We start from the raw sequence: 20613 nt of genomic DNA, 5'->3' as shown, positions 1-20613 counted from the left end.
TATATATATATATATATATATATATATATTCTAAGAGCTAAGCTTCATCATGCGATCTGAACATAAAGGATGATAATATTCTGTAATGGTTTCCTGGAAATTATTTTTATTATTTTTTAAGATTGTATTTATTTATTTGAGAGAGAGTGTGAGTGGGGGGGGAGCAGTGGGGGAGGCATAGGGAAAGGGAGAAAAAAATTATATAAAACCAATTATGGTTGAGATAAATGTATCAGATCATTAAAGAAGCATAAAAGGAGCCATGTCTCTATTTGCATATATGGCAAAAATTGGGAGATATGTAAATATATAGGTAGATATACAGATTTCTATTCCCTTCATAAAAAATCCTACTAACTCTCTGAACCATGTAATCAGCAGCAAGTGTTTTATATATATCATATTAATTCATTTGGTCTCACACAACCCTGTGAGATAGGTTATATGATTATACTCACTGTGTAGAAGAGGAAGCCACAGTTAATGAACAAGCTGATGGCTAATAGTTGTGGAGTCAAAATCTCAAAGGAGGCAGTCTGCCTGGAGCTTAAGTCAACAACTATGTTACCTGCCTCTCTAGTCAGGGAAACTTTTCCTTGTTGTTTTGTTTGGTTTATGTAGGTATCCCGGTCTCTGCTCCTCCCCTTCTGCTTCGTTCAGGCAAAAATCAGAAGCAAAAACTCCAGACACAGAGATGCAATCTCTTCTTCATTTGCCCGCATGTGTGGAGTAAAAGAAGAGAATGAAAACCTTGTGCGGGAGTCAGCTCTTGCTCATCAGTAATGACCTTCGAAGTCTGATTAGAGAGGTGGGAAAAACAGTGTTTATGACATCTGTGAAGTGGAGAGAAACCCTCCTTTCCCTTCTCTTCCCTTTCCTTCTCTTTCCCTTTTCATTTATTCATACTGTAGCATGTGGCAGAATTCCTTTCCTTTTGAAGGCTGAATAATACTCCATCGTGGATAGATAGAGGACAGATAAATACTATAGATCACACTTTGTTTATCCAGTCATCTGTCCATAGGCACTTTGATTGCTTCCACCTTTTGGCTATTGTTATCCATGAAATTTGAATGATGTTCTGAAATTAGGATAGTGTGCTAGGGAGAACATTTACCCTGACTGGTAGTGTTATCTGAAAACTGTTCTTTTTTTTACAAACTTACGGCACACATTTATCCTTAGGAACTTAGTAATGGAACTGTTAAACCAAATAAGGCTTTATTTGATTGTTTTTCTCTCTTATTATTGACATCAACAAAATTGGGCTTGTTAGGATATATTCTTGCCTTTATCATTTATTTTCCTTTTAAAATGAATTACTTTTTACTGATTTATAGGAGAGAGAGAGGCACAAAGAGAGAGGAGAAATTGAACACATATGTTATTGAGTTGAGGAACGAGCAGGTTGGATTTACAAAAGTAGTAAACACTTGTCATTAAAAACACATGACTACTTTTGATGCGTTTAGAATATGTTTACCTCACTTATTATTGTTGAACTTGGTGGGGATTTAATTGCTATGTATTTGAGGGTTTTAGTGTACAATGATGTACGATATCATAATTTCATAATTTCTCTATTAGTGCTGGTCAGACTTAGCTCAGGTGGGTTTTGTTGGAATGTATTTCCATGCAATCATCATTTTGTAATTAAAACAAAAGTGTTCCTCATGAGATGAATGAGTGGCAACAGGAATGAACTACTTTTTGGGGGAGGATTAATTAATATTCTTATCTATAAATTAAATCCCATTGGAAACTTAGTCCTTTCCTTGAGGCAATTATGAATTCATTAATACATGTATATATTTTTATCATTTGTAGTTTGTTGTCACCTTTAGGTATAAGGTAAAGAATGATTCTCAAGTCAGGGAGGCATAGGTGGTTGTTAGGTGAGGTGTGGGAGGGTGATAGGAGAGCTTCAAAATGATCCTCTTTCTTTGAGAATGTTGTAATTTTTCAGTAGCCATGACTGTGTTTCATTTTCCTCTTGTTCTTCTTTGAATCCCTAAATTCATCTCAAAAAAGAGATGACAGGTAACAAAATTATAGAGGTCCTTCACTTCATACATTCCCCCCAGACACAAAATTTTCTCCAACTTCCTAGAAAAAAATGACATACCGTTGGCTAGTTTATGGTGGGGGGTTTGCTGGTTTACCTTGATGTCTACTGAATATCCACAGTTCCTATTCTTTTCATGCCATTGTGTCAATTCAAGCCACAGATTATCAGTATACAAGTTTAACATTCAGCCTTTTATGAATAGGCTGGCAAGCAATATTAATATGAGTTTTAAGGACTAGAATAGACAATGTTAATTGGTTGATTGTTGTCTTTTATTTCTTAAGGAAAATATTTATTGTGGTCGTTGTTTAAATGAATCCTTTTTGCTCAGTCTACTCTTGGTTCAGGATAAGAATGGATATGATTGGGTCATGCTTTGGTCAGGGTATGCTTCAAATGACAAATCAGTGATTAATGGAAGATTTTTTTTTTAATTTAGTCTTTTTACTAGGTCCCTGGAAAACTGGGTTTCTAAAATGTTTCAATCAGAAGTACAGTAGATTGTCTATTTACAATGCTTCTCTTAGTTCATTATCCACAACACTTCAAGTTGCGTAAGTCAAACTAGAATCCTTTTTCTACCTTCTCTTTTGCATGGTCTGCAAGCTAGGCTAGTGTTCGTAAATAACCAAAGCTGCCTGGTTTTCCCTAGAACAAACCTTTTACCTATTAACTTGGAAAATCCAAAGAATCAATACAAGTTTTTTCAGTACATGCTGCTGCACAAAAGAAACCGTGTTATTACCCTTAAAGAGAATCCCAAATGCAGTCTGCTGTTTGGAGGGTTACGACCCCATGGAAAGCTAAACACTTCAAAGTAACTGCTCTCCATCCGCCATAATCAGTCTGGAAAGGTACAAAGCATTTTTAGATTTCAGCAAAATGCTTGTCTGGGATCATTACATTTGCCTTTATACTGCCTGTCACCATTTTGCCATGCTTAATTTTCTATTTTTAAACTTATATTTTCCCACAATTTGGTTTTAAATTTTCTATTTACATTTTTAACATGCCTTAATGAGCTTATTTCATCAGTAGCATAAGCCTAATTACAAGTCACACCAGGGCTCTTTGGCTGTGGAGACTTCTAATTTACACTGGATCAAAGATTGCTGGGCCATGAGCAATCTGCTGGTCTGATTTTTGCCTACTCAACTCTTTCAGTCATGAGATTGTTTTAGTATTTAGGAATTTAAAAGATCTCTGCAGGTGACACTGTGATTTAGTCTCACAAACAATACCTATATCTATCTATCTACCTATGTATCCATCTATCCACCTAGTTATCACCTCTTATTCTAAAGCCCAGAGCATGTAGGGAGGGTGGTACTTCTCTCTGTCCTGCGTTGTACACCTCCCTCAACACTCATGTAGCCAAGTGAGGCGACAGACTATATAACTGCTTCTGTTGAAGCTGGTCATTCTCTATAATCAGGATAATCAGTGGATTTGCTTAAGAAATCCCATTCATATCTTAAAATATCCCTTTTGTGTGGTCCTCTCAATTTGAAATCTTTCGTATTTCTATTTCTTGCTTTTGCCAGTTCTTTGTTTCACAGTATTTTTGCAAGTCTCACCATGATTTTATAAAATGTGCCAAAAGGTCTTTTTATTTCTGTATGGAACTAACCATTCAAACTTCTTATCCAATACGATAATAAGCTGTATGGTGCTCAATGTATCTGCTATAGTTGGATGAATGACAGAATCCGTTTCATTTGTAGAAAAACATTCAGTCCCAAGAAGCCTAAATATTCCAAAGCAGATGTTTACTAACTTCAGTGGTTCTACCCTGGGGAAAAACTGTGTTCCCCCTTTGGTCTTTAACATTTAGATTGATTTTTTTTTTTAGGATTTTATTTATTTATTTGAGAAAGAGACAGAGAGAGTGAGATAGCACAAGCCAAGGGGAAAGGCAGAGGGAGAAGCGGGCTCCCTCAATGCAGGGCTTGATCCTGGGACCTTGGGATCATGACCTGAGCCCAAGGCAGCCGCTTAACTGACTGAGTGGCTCAGATGCCCCTAGATTGATTTTTGTATCATTTTAATTATTATTTGTATTTTTTGGCAAAATAGATTTCAAACGTTCTACTGATTTAGAGGCATATATCTCAGATTGATTTGAACTTGCAGTGATTAGATTATACAGTTATTTTTTTTTTTAAGATTTTATTTGTTTATTTGACAGAGAGAGACAGCCAGCGAGAGAGGGAACACAAGCAGGGGGAGTGGGAGAGGAAGAAGCAGGCTCCTAGTGGAGCAGGGAGCCCAATGTGGGGCTCGATCCCAGGACCCCGGGACCACACCCTGAGCCGAAGGCAGACGCTTAACGACAGAGCCACCCAGGTACCCCACAGATTATACAGTTATATAACATTTCTTTTAATACCATATTTTGTAAATCATCCCTGACCCCCCCCAAAAAAATCTCATCATAAGTAAGAGGGAAGAATATAAATTAAATGTAATAAGATGCATATTTACAATAGGAAAAAAAGTAAGAAGAAAAAGAAATCACGATATAATCTAATTCAATTAACCTACAGTTATTAAGAATTTCCCATAGTTTGGTGTGGGGTCTTTTATGATACAATAACTGGTATTGATTGCAACCAGAAGTGAAGCTGGTTTTCCTAAACAGTGTTTATATAAAGATTCTGCTGCCTACCTTTAAAAATTTTAGAGAAGTAATTTATATAACACATTACAAGCACAATAAAAACACTTTCCAGACTTCTACCTACAGCACCTACGTCTCACGCATGTGTGTTAGATAACTTACTTTCTCATGTAATTTGTTTAATAGCTTATTTTTATGCAACTGCAAGTAATTAATGTTTTGTATCTGCACTTATTTAATAGTGAACATTTACTTCTCTCTCCGTCCCCTAGGACTCCATTTGTAGCATTAATGTATATTTACAACTTCAAATTCCTTGAGGTAGGGAACATCTTTAAAAATCTTTATCTTTTGGGTGGCTTCTAATGTTAGAATGTCATCTAAAAATATGTACTTTAATAAAGGCTGTTTTTGTCTGATCATGACATTTTTGTGGCAAATGACTTTGATGCCATGAAAGCTTCTCAACTATTTCTGTACGATTTTATATGTTGAAGGGAATAAGCATACATGGATGGATTTAAAGAAAGTTTTTTAGAAACTGGTTTGAGAAAAGTTATGGATTCAATATGGTCTCATTGTTAAGACATGAGTATCAGAACAGCAAGTCAGCGAAGTCTTTCAATAAGACAGGATTTATTTATTTTATTTTTAATTATAATATTTTGAATTATGCCATATTTGATCCATACAAAAGAGGTATTACTAAATATAATTTTACCATATATACAGGTATCCCTAAACAATACATTATCCATCTTTTGTTTTAGCTTTATATAAGAAAAATGCATCATACTGTTTCTCCTGTAACTTACTTGTAACACACAGGTTTGTTATATAAGTTCAATTTGGGCTATTGGATAACATTATAGTTCATTTTTTAAGGGTGAATAATGTCCGCTGTGTAAATATTTCAGCACGTATTGCTCCATTACATGTTAAATGGACATTTGAGCTACTTTCAGGTTTTGATAATTATGAATAATGCCTGCTGCTATAAAAATTCAGGTATATGATTACTGGTATAAAATTATATTTTAATATAATTAAATTGATAGGATGTAGTTATAAAGCAGTTTAGTTTCTCTAAATATATATATATTTGGAATCGTTTCTCCTAAATATATATCAAAAAGTATAACCACTGGGTCAGAGAGTATTTGCATGTTCATCTTTACAATAGTAACAAATCGTTTTTCAAAGTAGTTGTACCAATGTGTACTTCTATCAACAGAATTTAAGAGAGTCCTTCTAGGGGCGCCTGGGTGGCAGAGCGGTTAAACGTCTGCCTTCGGCTCAGGGCGTGATCCTGGCGTTATGGGATCGAGCCCCACATCGGGCTCCTCCACTATGAGCCTGCTTCTACCTCTCCCACTCCCCCTGCTTGTGTTCCCTCTCTCGCTGGCTGTCTCTATCTCTGTCGAATAAATAAATAAAAACCTTAAAAAAAAAAAAGAGAGAGTCCTTCTATTCTCTATATCCTCTGAATATGTGAGATTGTCGAATTCTCAATGTTTGCTTATTCTGGAGTATCAAATATTATTCCATTGTGATCTTAATTTGCATTTTCTTGATACCAACAAAATGAACCTTCTTTTTATATGTTTAATAGCCATTGGTATTTCCTTGAATAAAATGTTTGTTCAAGCAGTTTGTCCATTTTTCTATCATTCTATTTTTTCCTTATCCTTGTCTTACTTATTAGTGGGAATTTGTTATATATTATGAATGCTAATCTTTTGATTCACAGCCTCTCTCTCTCTCTCTCTTTTTAGACAGAGAATGAAAGAGAGAGAGAGCAAGGGGGGCAGAGGCGGAGGGACAGGGAGAAAATCTTAGACCCGTTGCTGAGCGCAGAGCTGGCTGCTCACAACACTGGGATCATGAACTGAGCTGAAACCGAGTCGGACACCGAACTAACTGCACCATCCAGGTGCCCCCAGCCTCTTTTTAAATCACTTTGGTGTCTTGACATGAACAAAAGTTCTTAAACTTTATGTAGTTAAGTATTTTAGTTAGTACCTAGAAAAACAGTTGATTTTTCTGTATATTTGCCTTAGATCTTGCTAAGTTCACTAATTACTTAATTTTTTGTAGATTCATCATGATCTACATAAAACCTGTTCTGCAAGTAAACATAATTTTAACTTATTAACATTCAGTCTGGGTGACTTCACTTCTCTTTCTTGCCTATTACACTGGCAAGATAATCCCAGGACATGTGGATATATGCCTTTGCTTTTTTCTAACAGTTTTAGCTCTTACTTTTGTCTTTGATCCATTTTTGAGTTGATTTTTATATCTGATATGAGATAGGTATCCAACTTTACCTGTTTGCCTCCATTTATCTTACCATCATTTGTTGAAAAGAATGTTCTTTCCCCATTGAATTGCGTGGCACCCTTGTCAAAAATTAGTTAACCATAAATGTACAGGTTTATTTCTAAACTCTAAATTCTATTCCATTGATCTGTAGCACTATTCTTATGCTGGTCAAATACAGTCTCACTTACTGCAGTTTGTAATAAGCTTTGATAGTGGATAGCGTGAGTACTGAGCCTTCCATTTATTTTTCAATATTGTTTTGGCTGTTCTGAGTTTCTTGTATTTCCATATGAATTTTTAAAAAAAGCTTCAAATTTCTGCAAAAAAAAGGCAGGTGGGATTTTGACTGGGATTGTGTTGAAGCTGTAGATCAACTTAGGGAGTAATGCCCTTCGAACAACAGCAAATCTTCTGGTCCATGAACCCTTTCCATTTATTTAGGTTGTCTTTCTTTCAATGATATTTTGTCATTTTTGTACTTCCTTTGTTGAATCGATTCCTGAGCATGTGCTTAATTTTGGTGCTATTGTAAATGGAATTGTTTTCTTAATTTCATCTTTGAGTCATTCATTGCTGCTGTGCACAAATACAATTGTTTTTTGTATATTGTAACCTTGTTGCACTTGCTTATAAGTTCTAGTAGCATTTTAGTGGATTTTTAATAATTTTCTACATAGGAGAAATATGTCTCCCTCTCTCTCTCTCTCTCTCTCTCTCTCTATATATATATATATATATAATTGCCTGACNNGACTAGAGCTTATAGCAAAATGTTAAATAGAAGTTACAAGAGCAGACATTCTTGTTTTACTCCCGATCTCAAGGGAAAGCTTTCATTCTTTCACCATTTAGTATGATATTAGTTGCAGGTTTTTCATAGACGCCCTTTATCAAGTCGAGGTAGTTCCCTTCTCTTCCGAATTAATGTCCGTCTGCTTTTTTTTTCTCTTTATATTTTTTATCTGGAATTTATCTATAACATACTTAAGTGAAGTTTTACTTTGTGTTTATCTTTCTGGATTTATTGAGCTTCTTAGATCTGAAGACTGATAGTCTTCTACCAAATTTAGAAAAATTTCAGCCCTTATTTCTTCAACTACTTACTCTTCCTTGATCTTTTTCTGCTACTCTTCTGGAACTCTAATATATTTTGGACCACTTGAGTTTCTGCTCATTTATATTTTAATATTTTTCCCTCTGTCCTTCAGTGTGGATAGTTTCTTTTGCCCTGCCTCCAAGTTCATTGATCTTAATGTCCAGAGTCCAAACTTCTGTTAAACCCAATCCAGACAATCTTTATTCATGTTTTGTATGTTTTGGTTCTATTTGATGGTTCTTTTTTTTTTTTTTGATATTTGCCATGAGCAAATATTTTTTCCTCGATATCGTGAACAGGTTTACAATAACTATTTTAGTCATCGGTTGCCAATTCAACATCTATGTCATCTCTGTTTTGTTTTGGCTCTGTTTATTGGATTTTTACTCATGTATTGGCCCTATATTCCACCTTCTTCACATATCTAGTTCTTATTGTTGTTTGTTTATGTTGAGCTGCTATGTTATGAACAGGTTTTGTTGTCTTCCCTTAAAGAGCTTTGACTTCTGTTCTGGCATGGAGTTAGTTATATCAAGGATGGGAATTTTTTTAAGGCTTTGTTGGCGTGTGTGTAGATTAGCCTTACCCTACGGGATGCAGTCATTGCTAGGGTCGGGCACTCAGATGTTTAATGAGAACTCTCCTCTTTGGTTGGTCAGAATTCTCCACAATGGGGTAAAATCTGGAATCTTTGTTCAGCTCACACAGCTTCATGATATTTGTTCTCAGGTGGCCTTGCAAAGACTACTACTTGCAAGCACTGTGTGGTATTCAACCCAAGATTTAAAAGAACCCCTACGTTGACTTTTAAGATGACACCTCTGTCACTCCCCCTCATTTTATGAACTTCATCTACATATTCTGACCACGTCAGCAGCCCCAAACTCAGATCTCTATTTCCTTCATCCAGTGCTCTCTCTCTTTGCGACCCACTCCTTTGCGATGTCGTTTGAAAATTGTTTGCAGGCAGAAAACTAGATTCAATGTGGAATTCACATCATATTGCTCCCTTCTCTCAAAAAATCATTTCACTGCATTGTTTGTTGTTCAACATCTGAAAATTATTGCTTTATATATCTTGTCCAGCTTTATAGATTTTGCCAAGGGAAAGTAAATCTGATGCTCTGTATTGGTCAGAGCCAGAAATTCTGAAATTTGGCTTATTAGTTTATTACATAAAAAATAGAATAAGCTTATTAAACTTGTATCAAATTAAGGTTTGCCTTAAAAAGGCTCTAAATCTGTGGATTAATTTGAGGAGAATTGATATATTTACATTGTCTGCTCCCATCCATTAACAGGATTTATTGGATTTTTTGGGGGGCCTTTCAATAAAGCTTAGCAATTATCTGTTATATCTTACACTTCTTTTGTTGGATTTAAGAAGAATAATGTTATTTTTGCTATTGTAAGTAGTACCTTTTTAAAATTTATTGTTGGTACATTGAACTGTAACTGATCTTAACTTTGTGGCCATATATTTTATTAATTATAAAAAATTTATATTGACCTTAACTACATTGCTGAACTCTTATAATCATTTGCATCTGGGCTATTTCATATTTTTTATTTATATCATATCCTCTGCTGCTAATAATAGTTATTTTTCCTCTTTTTTGATTCTTACAGCATTGACTCGTTTTCTTTTGTCTTACTGCACATTGTTCAATAGAAGGACTGGACCGAGGTCTGAGTCTCCAATTAAGCGCTAACACTGACATTTGCCATAAGGGAGGTCTTGGATTTTTACTTAACTTACAGCTGAACAATACAAGTTCTGGTTTTAAGTCTTATTTATACCCAACGCACCGAAAAATAGTAACTTTCCCTCCCTACTTGTTTGCTTTTGTCTTACTGCACATTGTTCAATAGAAGGACTGGACCGAGGTCTGAGTCTCCAATTAAGCGCTAACACTGACATTTGCCATAAGGGAGGTCTTGGATTTTTACTTAACTTACAGCTGAACAATACAAGTTCTGGTTTTAAGTCTTATTTATTCTTAACTTACTGTGATTTTGTAGCTTTCCTTTCCTTTTCGTGCATACAGCAATGCAATAACAAGTATGTTTTCTCTCATCTTCAGATATTTTAAAGCTAGATACCAATTTTTCAAAGTATCTAATCCACAACTCCGATAGCAATAGATACAGACCTATGAAAATGATTTTAATGGAAAGAATTCTTTTTGACAATGATTTCTTTTTAACCAAAATTATCTCTTCCTTAGGAATTGGTGCGCTTATGTACATACGAGATTATCTCCCACAGTGATACTAGACAACCAAGTCACTTATGTTCCAAGTGGGAGAGGGCCCTGTGGCTGGGCCAGTGGATCCTGTCCTCAGAGGTATGTGAAATTTTTTGAAAATAGCCACTGCTTATACTGTAGTTATGTATGTCGTGGAATATATAGAGAAAGTTAATCATCCCAGGTGCAAATGTATAGTAGGGTTAAAGTACGGTCATCACAGTAAATTAGGTGCAGGATTTGGGGTAAGTGAAAATGAAGATACCAATAATACATGCCTCATATGGGAATTTTTAGAATATATGAGAATGCAGTAATATGCTTAGCCTAGGGACACGTACTTTGTGAGTCTTCAATAAATGCTAACTTTCATGCTTATTTCCATTTTTACTGTTACTATTACCTTTATTCTATGACCTGATCAATAATCCTGTCCTTTAATTCTTATGAAATTCATACACAGTTTTAAAATTGTATTGATACTTTCTGCTTCATACTAGGTCAGAGAGAAGTCCATAACTTGGCAAGCCACCTTAATTGGCAATTGTGCATGATAAAACAGCTAAGTGGGGCCTTTCTTTATATGCCTATTTTAATGATTCATGTTATTTAATTTTCATTTATTCATGTTACTTAATTTTTATTTCTTAAAAAACCTATTGAGAACATTTGAAAGTTGTTCAGATGTGGGGCTGAGTAATTGGTAAATTCTCTGAATTCATACAGTCACATTAGCTTATCTGAGGGTGTTTCAGAAGACCCTGAAATAAAAACTAAAATTATTATTCAGGCCATGATGGCTCATGTTATGCAAATTGTCATACAAATAACTCAGGCAATGAATCTGACACATTGGCAATCTGGAACAGTGCCCAGGAAGGATATGTAAAATCAAGGTGTTTCTTACTCCCTGGAGGAATAGCTAAGGTTCATGGTCCAGAGAGCTAAGCACATCTTAGGGATTTGGAAGAGCTGAGCTCCAGTTCCGCTTTCAGCATTTACTCCCTTTGTGGCAATTTCCTTGTCGACATGAGATACAAAGAATGCATTGTTAATTCTTCAGTAATGAAAATATTGCCACAGTAACCCCATTATACTGCCCTTCTGAGTTCAAGGTGAGTTTTTTTTCTCTTTCTCTCTTTAAACAAACCAGAATATGTATATTTATGCTCATCTCTCCACCTTCGAATGGGTCTCTTCCTTCATTATTTCAGGACACATGCAGTTTTTGTCACTTTCTCCTTTATTATGTCGGAGCCGCATATAGCAGGGATCCAGTTTGCTAAAGCACGGACATTGACTCTAGTAATAATGCAACTAACTGCTTGAGTTCATCCTAATAAACTCTAAAGAGTCCTTTTCCAAACAGCCTTACTTTCTATTTAGCTTTATCTACTGGACTGGAGCTATTTCACTAGACTGAGTTACTTACTGAATATAATTAACTGACATAAACACAGGTAAATGACTAGCCTACTTTTCGAGATGGAGAGAACTTATAGCTCCTTTTAAAGCTGAGGAATAACCTCACACAGATTGAATTACCCTTCAAGTCACAGCAGAAACTAAAACCCAAGTCTCTTAAAGCCCAGTTGGTTAAGCTACATTCCCTCCACGTGATCGGGGTTTATCCAGGAAATTGACTACTGTCCCCACAGAGTTGTAGGGGACAAACTCTAGATAGTAAAAGGGAGGCTAGCCCACGCAGCGTGGATGAAAATCCCACCTCGATCATTTTTATTTTATTTTTTAAATATTTTATTTATAATTTATTTGACAGAGAGAGAGAGACAGCAAGAGAGGGAACACAAGCAGAGGGAGTGGGAGAGGAAGAAGCAGGCCCCCCGCAGTCCAGGGAGCCCAACCTGCATGGGACTCGATCCCAGGACCCTGGGATCGTGACCTGAGCCTACGGCAGACGCTTAACAACTGAGCCACCCAGGCAGCCCCTTGATCACTTTTAGTTTCAAGACTTTGAGCATGTTGTTTCAGCTCTGTGTTCCTCAGGTTCCTCATCAGCATATCAGGATAGTAAGGATATTTTCTACATAGAACTAATAAGTAAATTAAACAAGGTAATATATACCCATTTCATAGGCCCACTTGATACATATTAGCTAAATTTTGAAGTCATAAGGGTAAGAATAACATGGACAAATTGTATTTATGATTTACATTTACATATATAGGGCCTACAATTTAGTACCATTCACCATGTATATGGATTGCTATGCTAAAATGTTATAGTTTCTTCATTTCCCTTTCACGGTTTCTTCTTAGAAATATTTTCTCATGTTAGATCCCTTCCTCTCTCCCTCTCATTCTCTTTCCTTCTCTCTTTCCATCCCTCTCTATCAGAGATAAATACCATATGAGAGAAATAATATTAAAAATTTAAAATCTACATCGAGCTTTACATCGGAAACCGGGGATGTAGTGTATGGTGACTAACATAATATAATAAAAAATCATAAAATAAAAAAAAATTTTAAATCTAAAACTTGAGAAAGGACAAAGTGCAGGTTAAAAAGCATAGTGGTTATCATAATTCAATTCGATCACTCATACACAGTTTCAGTTGTTTGATGTTGATCTGGGGGAAAACAGATCCTTTTAACTATAACGATATAAGGAATATTAAGAATTGAAATGAAAGAAATTGTCCTCATAAGCTATTTAAAAAAATAGAATTAAAATAAGTTTTAACATTGGTTTAGTAAAAGTATTATCAAGGGAAAAGTTATACTACGTTTAGAAAATGTAATGATAGGTATAAACTTAAAATACCAAATAGCATAACTCTTAATGTTTTTTGTAATTTCTTTAAAGAAATGTAAGTTTAACAATAATATTGATGAGGGGCACCAGGGTGACTCAGTTAGTTAAGCGTCCGACTCTTGATTTCAGCTCAGGTCATGATCTCGGGGTTGTGAGATGGAGCCCTACATCAGCTCTGTGCTGAGCGTGAAGCCAGCTTAAGATTTTCTCTCTCCCTCTCCCCCTTCCCCACCCCGCCCTGCCCCACTCTCTCATGTGCTGGCTCTCCTCTCAATAATAATAGTAATAATAATAATAATAATAATAATATCGATGATGAAGATTATAATAATAATAATAACAGATAATGTTTACTGAATGTTTCTTACATTTTAGGTATTGTCTCCAAAACTTTAATTATCCCAACTGATAATTTAATGTAACACAAATAATTGCTCTTCTGTCCAGATCTCAGAAGATATCAAATCCTGTCTACAGGATGCAACACAAAATCGTTACCTCATTGGAATGGAAGTGCTGTCCTGGATTCAGTGGAGCAAAATGCCAGCTAAAAGGTATATTCTAATAGTACTTTTATAATAAGAATGAAAAGCATAAAACTTCTGAGGAATAAGCAACTGATTTTAGTGAAGAAAAGAGTTGTATTTTCCCTTTTGAACCAAAGTTAATGAACACATAGCCAAATCATTAAAACTGTTACCTCTCTAGAGCTTCCTAACTTAGTAGTTTAGCACCCTAAGTCTTCTAATGAGATATCTTATATATTCCTATATTGTATGTTAGTTTTAGAGGACGAATAAGTGGAGATCTGACTATCTACTGTTTCTTAACTATATGCTATGGAGGCATGCCTTATTAAAATATCAGAAATCCTAATTTTATATTTAGATAATCATTAGAAGTGCCCCTATATGAAAATAAAACTACCTTCTAGTTTTGTTCCAGTTCAATTATTTGAAATAATATTATGTATATGAATGAAATTCAGTTTTAAAAAATATACAAATGTGGCATGAATAATTGTGCTTTTCTTCTTAAATCCTAATAGAGCCATTTTATCAACTGTGATTTTAAGGATTTTCTGGTGGCAAGGCTAATCAAACACCCGGTAACCTGCTGTGGCCTAACATCCGTGTGGCTATTATGTTGCTTTTGAATTTAAACAGGTTTCCTTTGAAAAATAGGATATGGCATCAATTTTAAATGAATGAATATTACAAGAAAGACCATTAGTAGTGGTGAGGAATTCAATCAGCAGCGTGAGAGACTGTGATTAAAAATTAATGTAAGTGTGGAGAAGCCATTATGATTCACATTTAAAAAAAGAAAGTTGTAATACAAAAGCTCTAGGAAACTTGCAGCTTCGTTAGGGATGTTATATATGGTTTTTCTAGCCCATTCAATGAGAATCTGTAGGTAAATTCAACTGTAAGGCTATTTGTTCTGGGTCTGGCCTGAATTGCAGAGCTGTTATAAAAATTTAATACATTTTCAGGATATAGTATGAATAGGTACTTCATTTATAATCAGGTAGAATAAACTTTTAAATAAAATATCATCTGTGCCAAAAGTATTTAGAAACGAGGTAATTTAGCATATTCTAAACAAGTCCAAATAGGATCCTGCTTTCACAGGATTCCTAATTTACGTGACGTGCACAGGCATATTCCCAGTGGTAAAACATATATAATCTGTACATAGCAGATGGTTACAAGTTTCTGAACGGTATTTAGAATTATATTCCTAAAGTCTAAGACTAGTTTTTGTATTTTTCCTCTTGCATGCAGAAGATCTTAGGAGTATTAATTCCATGAAGGATATCTTAGGAGTATTAATTCCATTATTATTCTTAAAGATTCAAGCGTTTGTTCACAGCATACCTTTCTAGAAATTAAGAAGGTCATTACACACCCTATGGCACCTACAGAACTAAATGCTGATGTGTGGCAGGAAACAAAATCTTTATGTCGAAGAATGTCATGGGCTGCAGCTGATTAAGACAGCCGTTACTTCAGACTTTGTCCTTTTATACCTACTAATCGATTATTAATCACTAAGGTGGACTGTATCCATCTGTGAGGAAAAATCGTAGAATTCTATCATTATAAATGTATGCGCAAGAAACAAGTTGGCTGGTTGGCAGTTTTCAATACCTGCTATGTATTGTCACCTCCTGTTTTTCAAAGCATCACATGAAATATTTACGTTGAATTCAAATAGCTTAGCTTTGATGATTTACTGACGTCTCATGTTCTATTTGGAAGCAACTTGTGGATATTTTTAATACCCGACTTGCAAATCGTTACTTTGAATCCCATTAACAAAAATATTCCAGCACTGATCTGACAATGACCTTCTGTCACAATACTATCAATAGAATTACTCATAATGCAGGCGTCTGCTGATTACGCTGTAGTGGAAAGGTCATCTTTCTACTGAAATCTGTGGTGGGAATAACTTTCTGATGGCAGCTATGCCCGTTGTGTCATGTCATCCAATCAATTCGGTATCACGGTGATTCCTAAAAAAAACCCTACTGTCGCCCCTAACGATCCTGTGACCATCCTCCTCCATTTTGATTGCAGTGCATAAAAGCTGTTGAATTTTTTATTAGTGCAGTTGATGCACTGGTGGCTCCAAGAACTAGTGTGTCCCTTTGTTCCTTGAATCAGTCTTCATTATTTCATCTATCCTGGGTTTGTTTGTTCCTTTCTTTCTTTCTTTTCTTTCTTTCCACGTCTTTCCCTTCTGATTCCTCCCCCACCACATTCCAAGTCCCCATCCCCCCCCCGACCACCACACTTTATCTATGTGCCAACATTCTCGTCTTAAACGGAAGGGAAAATTGTCAGGTTTCCTTTGACAAAACTCTCTCACTGTCTCATATGTCAAGCAGCCCCAAATATGACAAGAATAATCAGCGTGGCTCATCCATTCTTTAAACTTCTTCAGAGCCCTCAAGGGTTTGGTCATGTAGCTGCTGTGATAATTACTTCAGTACTAGTCCTTCACATCGGGAGATCATTTTATCCACAGAAAATTTGTAAAATACTACATACATTTTACAAATCCCTACTTCTCCCAAAAGTTTCATCCCCACAAATAAAATAAATGTCATAATACAAAAGTAACAATTTCTTTTTCATTTCGATTACGGTAGGGAGATTTTTGTAAATATACAGGGAAGATCCGTAGAACAGGGATAAAATGGAACAGCTAACAACTGTACTTTTATTTCTCCTTCTCCACTTCTCTACCTTTTTCTCCTTTTCTTTCAACCCCCAACCCCTCTATAGCTCCATCTCCAACCTGTTAGAAAGGGATATTGTGATTCAAAATCCATGAGGCAATTCTTCTTGTTGTCTTACTCCACAGTATGCTGTTTGTAATATTACTGAACCTCCACACGTGCTCATTTTGCTACCATTTAGATAATCAAAATTCTGGTAAAATGTTCTGGATTAGCTAATTAAAAATATTAGTCATACTATCAAGAGGAAACCAATTTTTTAAAAGTCTAGGTGAATAGAATTTTGTTGGGTAAAAAAAGGAAGAAGTATTAAGTCCAACAGCAAAGTAACAGTTTTGGTGTTTTTCACATTTGGTATACCTTTTTGAGGATCAAAGAGTTTATCTTCAGAAAGGGACCTAATTTTGTGATGTGGGCTCCAAGACATTTTTTTTTTTTTTTGGAATGTCAGCAACAATATCCTTTTTAAACCAATTTTATAAAATTTGCAATAATGTGCTTTTCCAGTAGATGTCTCTAAAATGTTCTGAAGTAAAACAAGGAAACTCTGGCTTGCTCTAATGCCACAAAAGACAGGAATTTAAGTTCAAATAATATTTGATTAGAGAGGAGGAAAGAAAAGCTTCTTTGTAAATCTGTTAAAAAAAAAAAAAAAACTCCAGTCAGCTTCAGTCAGATCCTCTCTATAGGAAAATTATGTTTTATGAAATGTATCACAGATAGCATGAATGCTGAAAAATACAATCATGCAGTTATTGAAATAAACTGACCCCCTGCCATGGGTTATGAATATATAAAAATCATTTCACAAATGCTGTGAAATAATTCAAGAAATTTTATAAGCAATTGTAACTAGCATTTTAAATATGGGACTTCTCCAGTAAAATTATTTTAAGATATGACTTCAATTACTATAAATATTTAAACCAGAAAAAAAGTCCCTGTATTTCTTATATATTTGCATATCTAATTCATCCTAGTGGCATTTAATGCTTTCTCCTTTTAAGAAAGAACATTACCATCTATAAGCATCTTGCTCAATTATGATACATTTAGTCAAAAGTCACCATGTATCTTAGGTCTTTGTAGCACCAAATTGCTTTCTTTGGTTTGACTACCAAATCTCAGGAAATCTTTATATATGTACTGACCATCACCAAGTAAGTATTCGCCTGGTATTGCAGGATCAGCGGGAAACTGGTCTTGTCACACAGGAAGGTTTTAGTTCTAAGAGCAATCTTCCTCATTACTGAGTTGCCATCAATGACTTCCTCTATATGCCTAAAAGGTCTGGAAGAAAAAAAAAACAAAACACTTATAGATAACACCTGTCTAATGAAAGGAGGCGGCGGAAGGAAAGAGAAGAAAGGAAGGAAGGACGGAAAGGAAGGAGGGAGGAAGGAAGGAAGGAAGGAAAGAAGGAAAGAAGGAAGGAAAAGCACCTACTAGGGAAGTTGTAGCTCTTGACACTTGCTGACCTTGCTTCTCTAAGTCCTTGATGCATCAAGGTCAGTGTTTCCATGCAGGGAAAAAAGAGGAATTTTATTGAGCGAATAGAAAAAAAAGGAATCTGATGTTTAAAAATACATTACATTTTTTAAAAATCTGAAGTGCGTAAAGATCTTTAAAAGTTATTTGACTTAAATAAATGTCCTTCTGTCCCAGCACGTATGTCTCAGAAAGAACCAAGAAATCCGCTCTATAGAACAAAGCAAAGGTCTGTGCTGAAGTGCAAGATAAGATTGCCTGGGAAACCTAGAATTTGTAGCAGTTCTTGTGGTAGCGAATCCATTTGGGAAGACAGAAACATTGCTCAATGAAAAAATAAAAGAGCATCGATCTTCCAGGAACTTTATCACAGGAGAGTAACTGATTCCAGTGTCAGAGATGCTATCAGCACTGCTCCACTGGCTAAATCCCATGCAGTAAACTGGGATGAATGCAAGTATTGAACTCCAGTCAACAAACAGAGCTAGGAAAAGATAACATAAACTAGTGAATTTGTTTAACAGGCATTTCAAGTTTTTAACAGCCTTGGCAGGGACCCGATCCGATGAATTCCTGAGAAGAGAGATTCATATGACAATTGGATCTCAAGGATCTTTTTATGGTGGTTAATAGTTGTTTCTTTCACTTAGGAGTACAATTTCCTCACCTAGTTCCTCTTTAAACAATTAATTTAAAAATAATTACAGCTAAGAGCAAGTGGAAAGTTTTACATGTGTACACACACACACAATCACATTAGTTTTTGTCACTTAATATTTATTTTTCCCATTACATTTTCTTTCAAACCAGTCTTCTTAAACTTCACAAAAATATGGAGAAATTTTCATTTTTCTTATTTACCATACATTATGTTTTCATAAAATGAGGAGTGAATTACTGAAGATTAGTATGCAAGAAAACTAGACTTTCACATGACACTGCTATGTATTATTGTCTCTTTCAATAGCTTTCTTTTTTTCTCTGACAGTTTTCTTTATTTGCTTTCTCTTCCATTTGTCACTGATTCAAAGGGTTTTTTGGGGGGGGGTCTTTTTAGTTTTTATGTCTAATCTGCTGACTTTCTTTAGTATGTCGCTTTCTATTCCCTTGCTTACAATGCAATAAATAGCATTTTTCCAGATTGCATGAATGATATTTATCTGAAATACTTTTGACCCTAAGGGCAATAGAAAATCAGACTTGAATGCTCTTCGTTTACCTCCTTTCTTGCCCCTTTACTTTTTGTCCAGATTTGTTTTTACTTCTTGTACCTTTAGGATCTTGCCCAGACTACATGGCACAGAGAGAACTGTGACTTAAGGAAGTAACTAACCCGGTCAGATACAATCCTAGAAGACTTAAAATACCCTCTACCTTCTCGTGTGTGTGTGTGTGTGTGTGTGTGTGTGTGTGTGTGTGTGATTGTCAGTCCTTATCAAATGAGAAAGGTCACTAAGTGAAGTAATGTTATAATCTCTACATTAAACATGCAACATATAATACTTATGAAGAATGAGATGAAGGACCTGATTTCATTAGAATATAATAGAACAATTTAAAACAATGCTTTACTATTCATAATTAAGCTTAGGCTAAGTATTTTGAACGTCTGGAAATAAACCCTGTATAAAATGCTGTTGTGATTTTTATTGTGGTTACTCCACACCAGGATCATCAGCACCCAAGCTGATTATGAGGATGGGGTGAGAAGGAGCAGGGGTCCTAGTCAAACATACAACAGCTAATTTAATAGCATCAATTAATATATAAATCAGTATAAAAATCAAAGGTTAAAAATGTATTACTTTTAAGTTAATGCATATATTTTCTATGTATAAATATATTTCATAGATATAAATATTGTGATTTTTTAAATAAATGTTTAATGATTATATTTAATAATTTACTTGAATACTTATAAATATGTATTTATAAATAAAAAATATATTATAAAACATATCAAGTAATAGAAACCATAACACAAACCATTCATCGTATTATTCTAGTATTTCTAAATAATTTATTAATTTCTAAAACTTTTTTTGACAAGGGTGATGCCAGCTAAATGATGTCTCTGTCAGATAGATGATTTAATGTAAGGTACTGTCTCAACCTCCTTTAAAGAATTCTCTGTCAGATTTAGAGTCACTGGGTGATACCAAGACTCAGCAAGTTGATCATTCCTAGTAACATAAATGATAATGTCATCCTGCTGAATTATCTATTAGTCTTTACTGAATTAACAATGACTGCATTTAAATTTTTTCCAGCCCTTAGATACTATGTGCATTTTTTAATATTCAATATATTTATTACTAATTAATTCATAGAGCTTTGCAAACATCATTTGGCCAAATTCATGGCACCATAAATCAAGGAATGTAAACATTTATTATATTTTTTACTTTTGTCATTAAATACTATTTTCATATAATTAGAAAAATTGATGTTTTCTCATATAATTGATTGCTTATTAATTTTGTTTCAAATACTATATATACTTTTTCATATCTGAAATGTCTTTCAGTTTTCAGATTATCTACAGTTTAACAAGGTGAATATTTTTTCCCCTATAGAGTTTAAGGAGAATTGACATCTCTATTAGAATGTCATTTCTGGGGGTGCCTGTGTGGCTCAGTCAGCTAAGCATCTGACTCTTGATTTTGGCTCAGGTCATGATCTCGGGGTTGTGAGTCTGCTCAGCATGGAGTCTGCTTGAGATTCTCTTTCTCCCTCTCC

At 34.9% G+C, this 20613-nt stretch overlaps 1 protein-coding gene across 2 annotated transcripts in view; it reads left to right on the top strand.

The window, feature by feature from the left end:
• The window catches only part of MMRN1 (multimerin 1), a 65621-nt gene that overhangs the window by 17377 nt on the left and 27631 nt on the right, over positions 1–20613 (top strand). For both annotated transcript variants that reach the window (XM_008707148.2, XM_040625338.1), the window contains exons 3-4: positions 10338–10457; positions 13584–13690. In XM_008707148.2, coding sequence (XP_008705370.2) covers positions 10338–10457; positions 13584–13690 — 227 coding nt within the window. The remainder of the gene's footprint in view (positions 1–10337; positions 10458–13583; positions 13691–20613) is intronic.

Source organism: Ursus maritimus, unplaced genomic scaffold (assembly GCF_017311325.1).
Source record: "Ursus maritimus isolate PB19 unplaced genomic scaffold, ASM1731132v1 scaffold_8, whole genome shotgun sequence".
In the NCBI taxonomy this organism is placed as follows: domain Eukaryota; kingdom Metazoa; phylum Chordata; class Mammalia; order Carnivora; family Ursidae; genus Ursus; species Ursus maritimus.
Note: the sequence above shows the minus strand (reverse complement) of the source record. Positions and strands in the feature narration are given on the sequence as shown.